The 15,222-nt window shown below is 43.0% G+C and overlaps 1 protein-coding gene across 9 annotated transcripts in view; it reads left to right on the plus strand.

The window, feature by feature from the left end:
- The first annotated feature begins 7,995 nt into the window (after window positions 1–7,995).
- PIGG (phosphatidylinositol glycan anchor biosynthesis class G) overlaps window positions 7,996–15,222 on the plus strand; it is a 95,527-nt gene continuing 88,300 nt past the window's right edge. For 7 of the 9 annotated variants that reach the window (XM_054053497.1, XM_054053494.1, XM_054053499.1 and 4 more), the window contains exons 1-3: window positions 8,297–8,487; window positions 12,323–12,528; window positions 13,692–13,901. In XM_054053497.1, the coding sequence (XP_053909472.1) occupies window positions 8,328–8,487; window positions 12,323–12,528; window positions 13,692–13,901 (576 nt within the window). In that variant the 5' untranslated portion in view covers window positions 8,297–8,327. Of the gene's footprint in view, window positions 8,018–8,296; window positions 8,488–9,369; window positions 9,395–12,322; window positions 12,529–13,691; window positions 13,902–15,222 lie in introns of those variants that run through there. The other 2 variants (XM_054053496.1, XM_054053495.1) reach the window with 2 other exon arrangements.

Genomic DNA, 15,222 nt, shown 5'->3' on the forward strand with positions numbered 1-15,222 from the left:
ACTGACCCCATGCAGATTATTTAAACCTCCTGCAGAATAAAGTTCTGCTCATTCTGAGTGGGAAAAGCAGGTCTTTGGTTAACTTTACTGCCTTTTTCTCATTCTATTGTTACGGCAGCAGTCCCCAGATGGCACTGTTTGGCCATTTTATGTGTTTTTTTCCATTTGCCCAAATTTTTTTTAATAAACAGTGTAGAATCTTTGAAGAAATGCTATATTCTCCTACACAGAAGGAAGGGCACCTTCCTAGGAACCACGGCGTGGTAACGGGATTGATTATTTCTTTGTGGTTTTGGAGCCTCCCTCATAGATTCCTTGTTTTTTATAATCAGTGTTTCATAATGCTCTGTTCTCCCCACACCCTTTCCTTCAATGACAGATCTTCTCCTCTCTCATCTCTGGAGAACTATCTCTGGAACTGGAGGCAGCAAGAAACCAATAGCAAGACGCTACTGTACCTGGATAGAGGGTATATCCTGAAGCATCTTATGACCTAGTATCATTCTTTGCAGCATTAAATTTTCATACTTTACTCTGAAAGATGTTTTTCTTTCTTTCTTCCCCTCCCTTTTTTTTGATGTCTTTTTTTTTATGACTGCTTTCATTGTTAAATCATACTTCAAATACTTAAACAAAGCCAAGACAACTTTTGATACATTTTTCTCCAGATAGAGTCACAGCTAATAAGGGACCTCTAAGCTGTCAATAACTACTAAGACTGCAACAGCTACAGTTTGAGGAAAAAATGAATTTTTATTGTTGCGTTTAGTACTTAGAAAGGGGACAAAGGGCCAGATAAAACCGGGGAAGATGATGGACAGAAATGTTCTGGGTGAGAAACATACTGGCAATGAAACCTGTTCTCAGGTGGAGAGGATCACAGTCCTCATCTAGTAAGAGAAATGGTGTGGAAAACAGGAAGGAAAGAAAATATCTGTTCAGTAAATTCATACTAAAACAACAAAATGAGGGGCCTTAAGGGGGCATACAAGAAAGCTGAAGAGGGACTGTTCACAAAGGTTTCTAGCGATAGGACTAGGGACAACGGCTAAAAATTGGAGGGGGCAGATTTAGACTAGACATAAGAAGGAATTTCTTCACAATGAGGGTGGTGAGGCACTGGCACAGGTTGTCCAGGGAAACTGTGGCTGCCCCGTCCCTGAAGGTGTTCAAGGCCAAGTTGGGTGGAGCCTTGGGGAGCCTGGGCTAGTGGGAGGTGCCCTTGCCTATGGCAGGGGGGTTGGAATTAGATGATCTTTAAGGTCCCTTCCAACTCAAACCATTTTATGATTCCATGAGAAAGACAGTACTGTTATTCTGTTTGGAGTGCTGAGGAACAGTTGATTTGGAGAAGGAAGGGCAGAGGCAATAGGTGCTGACCGCATTAGCCCATGCAGAGATAGGGCTGGTCTGTGATATCCTATAGATCGTAACTTGTTTAATTTTTTTCCTAATAATTTTTGGCACAAGAATTGTGCCAAACTGGATTGTTTAAGGAGTTGAGAGCAATGATACAGCGTGAGTTTCAGTAACATAAAGTGGTAAGATAATGCTCTTGATAGCCAGCAGCAAGAATTGTTGCCATCAACTGGAAATACATCAGGGTGGTGTAGGAGAAACAAAATGTGAGAGCATGCCAGTTACAAGATGGTCAGGCTACTAATGGGGCACAACTGTGGAGAAGCTTTCCATCTATGTCACAGCCATTGCCAGCAGAGAACTAAGAGATTCTGAGAGTCACAAGTGACCTGTTGAGGCCCCTTTGAAAAACTGTGTGCAGCACTGACCACTGCAATATTGGAATAAGGCCTGGTGTGACAAATTATAATCCTCTACAAATTCATCACTGCAGAGGGATGGAAACCCAGCTGGGAGTGAGAGAAGCTAGGCTGGATGGCATGCAATGCTGGCACATGAACAAGGGATCACCAATATGCTTAGATGGAAATAAACAGCTTTCTAGCAATTGCAAGTCACCTTTTTGGAACAGCCTAAGAAGCCTGACTAAAAGCAAGACAGAGTGTGACAGGTTTATGGAAGACAGCATGTAGGATGATGGGAAAGAGACAGCTTCCGTGGGTGAGGGGTGCCCCCTTCGTCTACTTTCCTGTGCCAATTTGCTTGAAAAAAAGAAATGTGATTTGTCATAATTAGTACTTCCTTGTAGAGCTGTATCAAGACAGCTATTTGGGACTGAGCTTAATCATTGTTACAAGTAAAAACCCACACAAAACAGAAGAAAAAAACAAAAAATAAATCTTAACTTCCTGTTGTAGCTACTATACTGGGTGGTTTTGGTGATCTGGGTGTGCTGATAATCAAGCTCAGAGTTCAGCCCCCTGCATTTAAAATGGAGTTGGTAATGGAAGACTTCTGTTTCAATAAAAAAGAATACTCGCGTGCCTTTCCTAAAAGCAGAGGCATTCAAGGAATGGAAACTCATTTTTACTAAGAGCTATGTAGAAATCTCATCTTCTTGACAGTTCTTGATTCTTAGTTACAGTAATTCTTGTGCTCACTGAAAGCTTTCAAAAGTCAGTAAAATGGACACGAAAGACTCCTAACATTTTTTCTGATATCAGGAACACCTTTGAAAATCTTCCAGAAGCTCCGCCATTTTCAGTGTTGCTGGGACCCAAGCCTCATTCTCCATCTCCTTTTAGAAAATAGGTACTGAGAATAGCTAAAGTAAGGGAGAGATCTTGCTTAAGCCTTGTTGCACTTGATGGATGCACCAGAAGCTGTTTTGGAAATTAAGAGAAAGCTATAACAAGGAAACTCTTTCAGTTTACTGGTACAGATAAGCTTAACAGCCTGCAATCTGATATAATGATTCTTTGCCTGATTTCCTCTAGAAAGAGGACCTACAGAGTGACTCTGTGTGTCAGTCCATCTTAATTTTTTTTAATCCCCTTGTCAAGCACAAAGAAACATGGAAGAGAAGTAGCAGTGCTGCATGACTTGAGAAAACATATGGCTGAATAAAGTAGAGAGGACCTATGACAGGCTGGAAGCAATAAAGCAAACTTCAGTCTTATAAGACCTTAGGAATCCATGAGACTTCACAAATGTGTCAATGGCAGCGGAAGCAATAGGTCCAGCCATCTTAAGAAATGAAATTGTAAAAAACCTAGATGATTTTGCATTTCTGCTTGGCAAATTACCGTTTTCTTATCCCGTCTGCAGTGGGAAGGTGTGAACACAGGGACAAAAACCTCAAGGAGTCTTCTTGTCCAGAAACATGCTCAAGAGTGTCCACATTGACAAAGAAACCACCTCCTGGTCCGGGTTCAAGATAGTCTACTCTTACACATATTTTGATTTGTTCCATGTCCCCTCTGGAAGTGAAGCAGGTAACTTAGATGCAGTGATGCAGATCATCTGTTTCAGAGACCGCCTTCCATTGGGTGACACTGTACCAGGCTTGGCTCCCTGTGACCATCCAGGTATGCTGAGTTCCCTCTGCTACCTCACGCACCTTCCCAGGGCACGCAACAACTGACTCTCAGCTTCACTCCACAAAAAACACAGCACTCTGCCATTGCAGAAGCAAGCTGGGAAAACATCCACAGCAATGGTCTTGGATCCCTACTTGATTTGGGATATGGAGCAGAGTAGCCTCCTCTGGCCCATGAGGAGCAGCTAGCCTTTCCTCACAGGGAATGACATGGGTGCATCTCCCTGACAGGCTGTTAATTGGTAACAAAGCTATCAAAGCAAGAAGTTCTAGCTACAGGGTATTGGAAGCGATTTATCCTGAAAACACAAGCACTTTAAAACCTCTTTGAGAATTTACTGATGCCACACTTTGATGATGGTGATTCATTACCTAAGGTGACTAAAGACAGCTAAGTTACTGTTTGTTGCCCCCTCAAAACCAGTTTTTGCTTTCAACAATTTCCCCATGACGCATTTTCCTGTGCCTGCACAGTAACAAGCAGCATCTTCTGACCCCTCACCAGCCACTGATACATCTTACTAAGGACCCTTGTATGGTTTCATCTTCTCCCTTGGTGGTGGCTTGGTTATTCAGCATCAGTTTTGACAAACAAAGTGCATACTTCAGTCTGCAAATGGGCAAACAGCCTGCATTCTTAATGCCTGCTGGCCTTTCCTCTTTTCTTCTTTCTGAAGCTGAACAGTTGAATAGTGCCTGAGAATTAAGATGAGCAGGTTTACGATGGTAGCTTGGTACATCATGGAATTTGCCAGCAGTGAAAAGCAACATATAAAAGATCTCTATCTGGGAAACAAGTATTTGTGTGCTAAGAAGCATCAGATAAGAAGCTGGTTTCTAAACTAGAAGTGCCTACATTATCTGTTGGTATTTTTTTAACATAAAGTAAGTGGTGTTTAGCTATTAATAAATACCTAGGCTTAAATTAAATCAAAGACAGTGAGTGTTTGGTACGTGCCGGTGAATTTTGAAGTTAGTTCATTTTAAATTGAAGACTTGGTTTCAGACAAGGGGGAGATGTGAGGCAAGAAGGCTATAAATACTGAAAAAAAAAAAAAAAGAGACTTGGCTAGGATTTCTTGCATAGGAAGGTTATTTCAGTAAATTCATATGTCATGGAAGAACATAACTACATTTCCTACTTCAGCATACTAATTTTTTATCACCATTGCTCATAAGGACATATGAAAAGAGGATTTCTGCACCACAGAAATTCTCAGTAGGACTCTTGCAGCTCACAGAGAACCTGCCTGCACGGAAGCACAAATGCAGTTCTAAAGCCAGGGCTTTTTTTTTAAAGCAGGAGTGACTTTACATTTCTGTTACGACCCTGTGTAGAGAAAGGAGGATAGAGATACTGCTACTAAGCAGTATAAGCTTTGAGTGCAGGGCTCCTGGGGAACCTAACGAACAGACTATTTCTTCAATTAGTTCATGCTCAGCAGATTTGCTTCCCTTTTGAAAGCAAGTGATTTCATACTGCAGCAAGGAGCAAGTCTGTAGTCTGTAGAAACAAAACAGACTGACTTCCAACAGCTCAACACCTCAGAGGCTATCAGAGGTTATCTTCTTCAGTGATCCCTGGCTGCCTCAATCTCAAATCCCATAAACTCTGAAAACATGGTCTCCAAAGCATCTGAACCTGAAGGAAGACTGTGTATGTACACATACGTGTGTGTGTGCAAAGACAGGCAATAGATTATTCGATGCAGAGAAAGCTATTAAATTGATTTTTTATATATATTTCTGCTGTTTAGTTCTCCTGTATTTACAGAAATCCACATTCAGTCTCAGATTTGAGAAGCAGGGTTTACAATGGCAGTGCTTCTGCATTGTCTTTTGTGTCACTCAGCAACTGCAAATCTCTGGAGACTTTGCAGTGCAGAAGGAAGGAGATTCACACTTCAGTAGACAGTCTTTGATAACCTTTTCTGATGTTTTACCATGGCTTAAAAACAGCAGAGACCTGACATACATTCAAATTGCCAGGTATTGAAGAATGGAGGAATGATAGGAGAGAAAAAAATTACTATGTGTCATTATGGATTTCTAACTACACAGTAGTGCTATGAGAATGTCAGATCACCTTGGGAATCCTATTTTTTCTTGTTTCAGCTTCACTTAACTGATAAGCTACACAGCCCTTGTATGTAAAAACAGTGACTTTTGCTTACACCAGTCAATTTTCATAGAATCATAGAATGCTTTGGGTTGGAAGGGACTTTAAAGATCATCTAGTTCCAACCCCCCTGCCATGAACAGGGTCACCTTCCACTAGATCAGATTGCTTAAAGAACCATCCGACCTGGCCTTGAATAGTGCCAGCGATGGGGCTCCATGACTTCTCTGGGCAACCTGTTCCAGCACCTCACCACTGTCACAGAGAAAAAAAAAAAATCTTCCTAATATCTAATCTAGATCTCTTTCAGCTTAAAACCATTACCCCTAATCCTATCACCGCATTCCCCGATAAAGTCACCATTTCCTGTCTCTCTTGTGTGTTCCCCACTATGGTATTGAATGTCTGAGGAACAGGTTTAACACGTATCACTCTGATTACAGAAAACGGATGCTTATTATACTACCACTATAAAATGTTGACATACCTGACCTTGTCAAGTTTGGAAGCAATGTACAGGTTTCTCTCTCACAGAGAGATGCAGACATGCAGAGACACATACATGTTAAATTAAGACCAGAGGGGGATGATAACTGAAGCAGTTCAAAGACCAAGATAGCAGGCTGCAGGTTCCTAAAAGTCATTAACTTAACAACAGGTAAGGAGACCTGAGAGCAAGACTACAATGGAATTAGTCAAAACAAGGTTAAGACAAGAGGAAAGAAGAAAGACAAACTGCAGAAACTGGCTGTGCATTGGCATTATTTGAAACTAAAGAAAAGGGAAAGATTTAGGCTTTTTTTTCCAGTCCAAATAAGAAACATAAGAAGTGAAGGAATCATAGGATGATTTGAGTCAGAAGTGAACTTAAAGATCACCTAATTCCAACCTCTCTGCCATGGGTAGGGACACCTCCCACTAGATCGGGCTGCTCAAGGTCCCATCCAACCTGGCCTCAAACACTTCCAGGGATGGGGTATTCACAGCCTAGGAATTAGGAAGAATTTCTTCACCATGAGAGTGGTGAGGCACTGGCACAGGTTGCCCAGAGAAGTTGTGGATGCCCCCTGCCCGGAAGAATTGAGGGTCAGGTTGGATGGGGTCTTGAGCAGCCTGATCTAAGCTCCAATCAGGAGATGTCCCTGCTCGTGGCAGGGGAGTTGGAACTAGATGATCTTTAAGGTCCCTTCCAACCCTAACTAGTCTATGATTCTATGATGAGGGAAGATGTGCTGTGCAAAGGTAAAGCTAGGGAGTTGTCATGTGTGCTGCAAAAAACTGTGCAGTCTTTCTAGCAGAGAGACGGGGCATACAGAAACTGCTCGGGCAGCAATGAGAAGCAGTTCTGTTTGAGGGAATAAAATTCGGTGTTTTGAAGCTATTTTCCAGTTTTAACGACAGTTCTTTTGCCCTGTGCATAGCAAGATCAGTGTGGATACTGTTTCACTTTTGCTTTTCACCTTCCTTTCATTTAAAAAAACCCTTGTTTCTGCTTTTTCATCTGCATTGGCTCACCTGTCTGTTGGCTTTCCAGTGGAAAGGTCAAGAGGTTACTGCGGTTCAGTATGATTTAAGGGTGAGGTGGGGTGGAGATCCTGCTCCCCAAACACATGCAAGGCACTGACTGATTCAGTCCTGCCACTCACCTGCCCTTTGGGGCAACTTTACAAGGAAGTCTCCGTGTCAGGAGACCGCAGGCATCAAACTGGTGCTTCTCCCAGGACTGCCAGTTTCTATAGGAAACACACGGCCTCAGCACAGGGTCTATGAGCACAGGCGCCTACGCAGCACAGCTGGCGATGGGGATGCCACTGGGGAGCGGGACTTTGGGGGCGGGGCTTAGGACGGGGCGGTTTCTGGTTGGGTGGTGCCTTGGGGCGGGGCCTCTGGGAGGCGGGGCTCATGGACGGGCAAGGTTTCTGATTGGCTGGGATTCTGGGGCGGGGCTTCTGTTTGGGCGGGGCTTCCGCTTTGTCATGCTCACGGGGGCGGGGCTTATGAATGAGCGGGGGCTTATGAATGGGCGGGGCTTTCAATGAGACTTGGGGGCGGGGCTGCTAGAAGGACTAGTTTGCCGGGGGCGGGGCTTCGGGGGCGGGGCTTCTGGTTCGGCGGGGCCCGGAGAGCGAGGCGTATGGGGCGGGGTTTAAGAACAGGCGGGGGGTATGGTGGGCGGGGCTACAGGTGGGCGGGGCCTTAAGGGAGAGGCTGCTGGAGGGCAGGGCTTCTAGCGATGGGGCTTCTGGGGGCGGGGATTCTGTTTGGGTAGGGCTGCTGAGTGGGTGGGTCTATGAGTGACCCGGGACTCTGGGGAGGCGAGGCTTATGGTGGGCAGGGCTTCTGGTTGGACGGGGGCTGGGAGTGGGGCTGCCAGAGGCGGGGCCTCCGGGGGCGGGGCTTATGCCCCGGCTGGGCTTCTGGTGTGCGGGACTAATGTTGAGGTGGGGGTTTAAGGGCAGAGCTGCTGGGGGGGCACGGTTTCTAGGGTCAGGGCTTCTTTGGGCGGGGCTTATGGCTGGGCGGGGCCTCTGATTAGGCGGTTTCTGGGCCTGAGGCCTCTGATCGGGCGGGGCTGTGATGTGGGTGGGGGTTCTTGTTGGGCGGGGTCTGTGGGCGGGGCTTATGCCGTCCGGGGCTGCTGATTGGCCCTGCCACCACCACTCTCCCTCCCCATTGGTGAGACGGCGGCACCTCCCCCTGGCCGCGCAGTCCCCGCGCCCGCCCCTGTCGGAGCCCGACGAGGCGGTGGCCATGCGGCTGCGCTCGGGCGCGTTCGCCTGCTCCTGCCTCCTGGTGGAGGCCCTGGGGGTCGCGCTGTTCCTCCGCGGCTTCTTCCCGGTGCCCGTTCGGTCCCTGCCGCGCAGGGGGGCCCGCGGGGACGTGCCCGCCGAACCGGCGCCGCCCGGCCCAGGTAACCGCGCCGCGGTTCGTGCCGGGCTCCGCGGGGCAGAGGCGGGCCCAGTCCCGCCTGCTTGTGCGAACCCGTTCCGCTCCGTAGAGAGTTAAACCTCGGGCTCGTCGCTGTTAATCCTAAGCAAAAAAGTGAAGCGAGAGTGGAAAAATACTTCCCTGCTGTGGTTCTTCGGGTCGCAGTGTGGTTGCGGAGTGTCCTTTTGCCCTGGGGACTGAGCTCCGAGGGCAGAGTATTGCTCCCTGAGCCGTGACACGGGATGCTTCCAGCTGCTTTAGGTCTGGTGAAAAAAGAGTATTTCTTCAGTGTGTCTCAAAGAAGTAGTTTAGAACTCAACTAACTTGAATGACGGGCTGAGAAAGTTGGGACTGTTCAGCCTGGAGAAGAGAAGGCTCTGAGAAGCTTACAGCGACCTTCCAGTACCTGAAGGGGCTACAGGAAAGCTGGGGAGGGGCTATTCACAAACGGTTGTGGTGATGCGACGAGGGGCGATGGGTGTAAACTGGAGAGGGGCAGATTTAGATGGGACATAAGGAGGAACTGCTTCACGATGAGAGTGGTGAGGCACTGGCACAGGTTGCCCAGGGAAGCTCTGGCTGTCCCATCCCTGGAGGTGTTCAAGGCCAGGTTGGATGGGGCCTTGAGCAGCCTGGTCTGGTGGGAGGTGTCCCTGCCCATGGCAGGGAGGTTGGAACTGGATGATCTTTAAGATCCCCTCCAACCCAAACTAGTCTATGGTTCTGTGATTCTAATTTTGCTTGTAGTTATCAATCACTGCCAGAAGTACCTGCTCACAATCACAAAAAGGCTAAGACATCAACTGTTATGGTTTTGGAGGGTGTTCTTTCCCATCGTTTTACTCCCCTTTCCCTGAGTGATGCAGCTGTCATACCTATACTGTTTAAGGGTAAGTTGTTTGCATTGAGTAATGCCATTTCAGTTGCAATGCTTCAGGTGCTGGTTGGTTGTGATGTGCTTGAAAATCATTGTTTCTGTGATGCTTGCTGTGGTGTGCGTCTTAATGCCGGTATGGTGAGACTTTAACACTTACGGGGTGAGGAATGCATGTGTGGTATAAAGATCTCCTTCACAGTCTGGTTGAATTGCAAAATGCACAGTATTACTGGCCATTACTGTTTCCCTGAAGTCGTCGTCTGTACTGATCCTGCTGTATTACTTAGCTGAAATTGTGAAACCAAAGTTTTCAAGCATCCTTTCTATGAAGAATTGGTAGAGGATGTTTTGATATGTAGCTGTCTTACATGTATAGTTACAAGTTGTATTAAAATAACGTGAAGAACAGGAATGTGTTTTTGAAGAAGTGTTCCTCACTAGTGTTTGCAGCTTGTGGGATGAAACTTCATGTTCAATGACAGCCAAATTGAGTAGTGCTTTGCTCTGGAAATCTACTTATGGCTAACTTGGTGGAACAGGACTGTAACTGACAAACTTGTCTTCTTCTTATTAATTCTAAAGTATATGACATTATGCATTTGGGAGAAGCTGGCTTAAATTGTGAGAAACAGTGGAGGAAAAAGAAGTTCGTGCAATTTAGAGTGTGGTGTGCTGGTGGAAACATTGAAAGAATTTCATCTGGTATTACATCTGAGTGGACCTAAATAGCATGTTGCTTTTCAGTTGGAGATTTCCAAGACAGTCAGAAAATTTGGATAGGCTGCTATGAGTGAAATGTTGCATTCACATTTGAGTGTTAGCAGGAGACTAAATTTGAGGGGAGACCCTTTTGGTGGGAGGGAAATGTCAGTTTGAAAAATGTTTTGAAAAGACTGGTTTGGGTTGAAGCGTATAAATGTGTAACACGTCTCTACAAAGAGTTAAAATTTAGGCGTGCCACTAGTAATCCTAGGCATGGATAGGCAAAAGTGGAGTAACAGTAGAAAATACTTCCTTTCTGTAGTTCTTGGGTTACAGTTTGCTTGCAGAGTGTTCTTTTTCTCTGGATCATAAGCTCTAAAGCCAGGGCATTGCTTATAAACCATGGTACAGAACGCTTTCAGCCTACTTCAGATCTGTTAAAAAAATAATATTTCTTCAGTGCTTCTGAATTTTCTGGATTTTGACTTTGTGAACCCTGACTGTTGTTGGAACCATTCTGTCTTCCCTGTGGGATGACTAATATAAAACCATGTAGTTGCTTGTATAATAGTGAATCCTTGCCGCATGTCACCGGAGTAAGTTTTTGGTAGAACCTATGGTTTTCTTCACTGCCTACTGAAGTTTGGCTTTATTTAAAGTAACTGTTTTCTAAATAACTGTAACATGGATAAATAAGTTTACTGCATGCCAAGGTTTGCACAATGTATTGCTTTAGCTATCTTAGAATAAGTCTTTTTGGATGTCTGGTAATCCTAGTTCCTTTCTGCTTCTCATTATTTTGATTAACTGGTGAATAATATTGTTAGGCAGTCATGAGTAGGGTGTATGTTTTTACAGTCTGAACATTTTTAGTGTCCAGCAAATTTTGTTTCCCAAAGCAACTGGATAGGAGTAAATTCTGAGGAAGATTTAACTAGCAGTACAATATATCCAGTGTCCCCTCTTGTTTTTCATTGAGGGCCAAAGCATGCCTGCAGAGTTGATAATTCACATCTTAAAAAAACAACATTATTATTATTGTTTTAATCAGGGTTGCTGACAAGTTGGCATTTTGTTGTTGTTGAGATTTACTTCTTCCTCCTTGCTGTGCCCCCCTTCCCAATTTCCTCATTTGGAAAACTCACTAGCAGTAACAAGTCTGTGAATGTCAATTTATTGATACTTATCTATGTACCCAAAAATAGTTCTTGAGGTTCTCTTGTTTGACAGAACATTATCTATGACCTTTCCAAATTGCCGAATGCTTATTCAGAAACACGTTTTACTCTAAAAGGATGTAAAAATCTTAAATTCATATAATACATGTGCTGAGAAGTTGGTTCATCACACTGTAGTCTGAGTAGAGGTCTCTGGGCAGGATCCATTCTGCTTCCATTTTGTTCTTTGGTGTTTTTTCCTGGTAGAGAGATGGAAGCTTTAGAGATTGGGCCAAGAACTGCTGGTGTAAAAACTAAATGTCACTTTTGGACTAACCTCAATGCAAATGAAGAGTTGCTGTAGCCAATATTAGGTCCATACAAGGGAAAGAGGTGTGCTTGGAGGCATGACGCTGCCTGCTACCTAATCCACATCAGCATTTTGCTGTGCCTGCCAGTGTAGCATGTTCAAGAAGTTCTGGAATTGAATTTTAGCCCTCCAGCTCTCATCACTGACCTACCCTGGTGCACAGTCTTCTACCTTGAAGGGCACAAGCATGCAGAATTTTTTTTCCTTCAAATTTCAGTGAAACTACCTGTTTCTTTGTAGTTTTCCTGTTTTCTTATGGTGGGATTTTATTGAGAGTCATTGCTTGAGACGTGTTCTAATGTACAAAATTGAGTATTAGCGCAGGTAAATATTGCACTTTTTTTTCTAACTGAAGTTGTCTGTCATATATATGTAATTCAGCTTCACTAAGTTAAGCAGAGAGAAGGCAGCAGCTATCCCTTCTCATTAATTTGAACATTTTCCATTTTGAAGCTTTTCTTTAGTTCTCCCCATTTCACATAGAGCATTCATTCGCATTTTATTTTCCTTTATAGATACTGTTTTGGATTTTTGTTGGTTTTGTGTGTTTGTTATTATTTGAAACTTCTGGCTCTGAATTGAAAGTTAATATAGAAGTTGGAAGCACTCATTTTTGTCATTAAGTTGTCCTTTAATTTCCATCTAGCCATTGTTAACAATAGTTGATGACTTCTATATACTCTTTTTTTCTTGTTTGTTTTGTTTTGTTTAGGGATGGTTTCTAACTGGACCAACATTCCACTACCGCTTTTCAAAAAAGTTGTCATTGTGCTGATAGATGCTTTGAGAGATGACTTTGTCTTTGGATCCAAAGGTAAACAATTCATGCCGTATACTACAGAAATTGTTGAAAAAGGGACATCCTACAGTTTCATTGCTGAAGCAAAGCCACCCACCGTGACTATGCCTCGAATTAAGGTAAACGTTTTTTTTCCAGTTACTGTTGTTTCATTTGAGAAGGTTTTGAAAGCTGGATTGTTTCATATGACTGGAGTTATATGCCCCTTTAGGGCATATTTCCTGTGCTATTGTGATTTGTGGGTGAAACTTACTTTGCTGTAATAGTGCATGTGACAGAGTCTCGTTTTGCCATGACTCAGAGGTGTTTTGTGTAGGAAAAGTTGGGTTGGGCATCTAAGGAAGGTAGAGAGGCCGAGTAAGAGGAAGAGGTGGCAGCTTCCACTTAAGACACTTTGCCTTGTTTTGTTGATTTATTTGGTAGCTCGGTGGTGGGAGGGTCTGTGAGAATCGGGTAAGGGCAGTTAAGGCCCTAGTGCAGGCTTAAATGATAGGCATCGTCTTTCATTTGTAATCATGGGAAGGCAGTAGACTTTCAGTCATCAGATTTTCTGGTAGTCTTCTGTCCAAGAACATTTTTGTTGGCTTTGATATTGTTCTTATCTTCTGATAGCATATCCAGTTTAGTGTAAATTTGTTTTGTTATAGGGATGTTTTTGCAGAGCTTTAAATGAAAATCGCGTAAAGTTCCAGTTAACTAGAAGTCTATGTCATGAAAATACTTGATCACCAAGGCTTTTTAGTGGTGGGTGTCAGTGGTGTTCCTTGCACTGAAAAAGCTAGAGAGTGAGCTTTGGTAGGTCAGCTAGGAGGCCAGTGAGAGAGTGAGGGAGAGGCAGTCTGGTAACTCTTGATAGATAGACTTAATTGCATTTTCCGGGAGATTCTCAATTACTGTTTTAAATGTGGCATCATTGTTATTGTTGTGTTAAATCAGTCTGCTTAGGCCTTCTAAATTGTCTTTTTGGTGATTTAGTGACCAGTAAATGAACTACATTTCAGCTGGCATACAAAGATGTTTTGCTATCTGCTAATTGAGAAAGTGTTATTTTTACTTTTCTGTAAACAGTTATCATCTCTGACATAGAGATGATGTCTGTGTTGTGGCAGGTGGTGTGATGTGGCATGGCAGCTCATGTGTTCTTTATTATGTTCCTTTATTGAAAATATATAGTTTTTCTGCCCTCTGCTTAGTTGCTTCCTCGTACGCTAATACTTTCTTCTGAGTGTTGAAAGCTTTTTGGTTTTTGATAATATGTCTCTTCTTTTCTTATTTTATGTAGGCTTTGATGACGGGTAGCATACCTGGTTTCATTGATGTTATTGTGAATCTCAATTCTCCAGCTCTGTTGGATGACAATCTGATATGGCAGGCAAAAACAGCTGGGAAAAGAATAATATTTTATGGTGATGATACTTGGGTTAAATTGTTTCCAAAGCATTTTATGGAATATGATGGAACAACGTCCTTTTTTGTGTCAGACTTCACAGAGGTGAGGGGCTTTCTGTAATCCTAAGTTAAATAATGTGAGTAGAAAAACATAGTAGCACCTTTTAACAGTGAAGGTGTAAAATTGTTTTTCTGAAATATGAACCTCACAATTAAATATAAATCGAATTTATGTGTCTTTTCAGTATTGGCAATGTGAGGCTAAGCATTTCATATCCTTATGCATATGCTGTGAGAGGTGTTTGGATGATATACAAACAACACTGTATTACTGTATAACCTCCTTGAACATTTGATATTCTCACAAAACTTGTTGTGGTAGGAAGTTAGACCACTAGCTTTGTTCAAAAATTTCACTATCTGCGTTTCCAGTTTGATGTTGCATACTTTCTATAGTACTTTATGGCTTTTGTAGTTGCAATACGAGTAGTGTTTCAGCATGTTACCAAAGAGGAAGCACAGAAAGTTATGAAACAAACTTGTAAAACTTGTGAACGGTTCATCAATTTTAGTTCATATTTAGAACCTTTGTGATTTGTAAAACCTCAGGCCATTGACCTGCTGCTACTGATGTTAAGTGTTTTGTTACCTTGTTTAAGGAAGTTACATAGATGTAATGTGAATTGGAAGACATTTAATTGTTTACTGTAATAAGAATTGCAGAGGCTTCAACATGGAGTGGAAAAATGCAGACGTTGGTGAGTCTGCAGTTATATGGCTCTCAAGCTCTGTATGCAGTCTTTATGCTTTCTGGATATAGTCCATTAAACAAAGATTTTTGTAGGATTTTTCATAGTTACACCCCACAGGCAACAAAGCAGTGTTGCATTTCATAAGGACTTAAGTGAAATTTCATAAGGACTATGAATATCCAAGGAAAAATATATGCAACTAAAAATAACATTGTCAGCCTAAGCAGGACAACATGTGAGTTAGCCCATAAATAGCACTTTCCAAATAATTTCTCTTTCTTTCTATGCGATCGGTTCATTTTCTCACAGCAAGTACAAACTTTTTGCGTTTACACAATAGCAAAAATTGAGTTGAAAGAGCGGGAGTGGTTTTTTTTTTTCGCTGTGCTTCCAACCACCAGAGAGAGGATTTTTCTCTGTATGTGCTCGTGAAGTGATAGATCAGGAGTGTAAAGGATGAAAGTGACTGAAAATTTCTTGGAACAGTTTTTAAGAAGTATCTGTGGAAGCATGATAACCCTTTTTCTCTGTTCGTATGTAATCTGATGCCTGTAAACCAGGAAAGAGTGAAATGGGGTGAAGAATCTGTTTTGTAAGACAGATTTTTTTGGCTCTCTAGCATTGAACTAATCGATCTGATTTTTTTTTTTTAAAAAAAACATTGAGTCACTG

Source organism: Cuculus canorus, chromosome Z (genome assembly GCF_017976375.1).
Source record: "Cuculus canorus isolate bCucCan1 chromosome Z, bCucCan1.pri, whole genome shotgun sequence".
Lineage (NCBI taxonomy): Eukaryota > Metazoa > Chordata > Aves > Cuculiformes > Cuculidae > Cuculus > Cuculus canorus.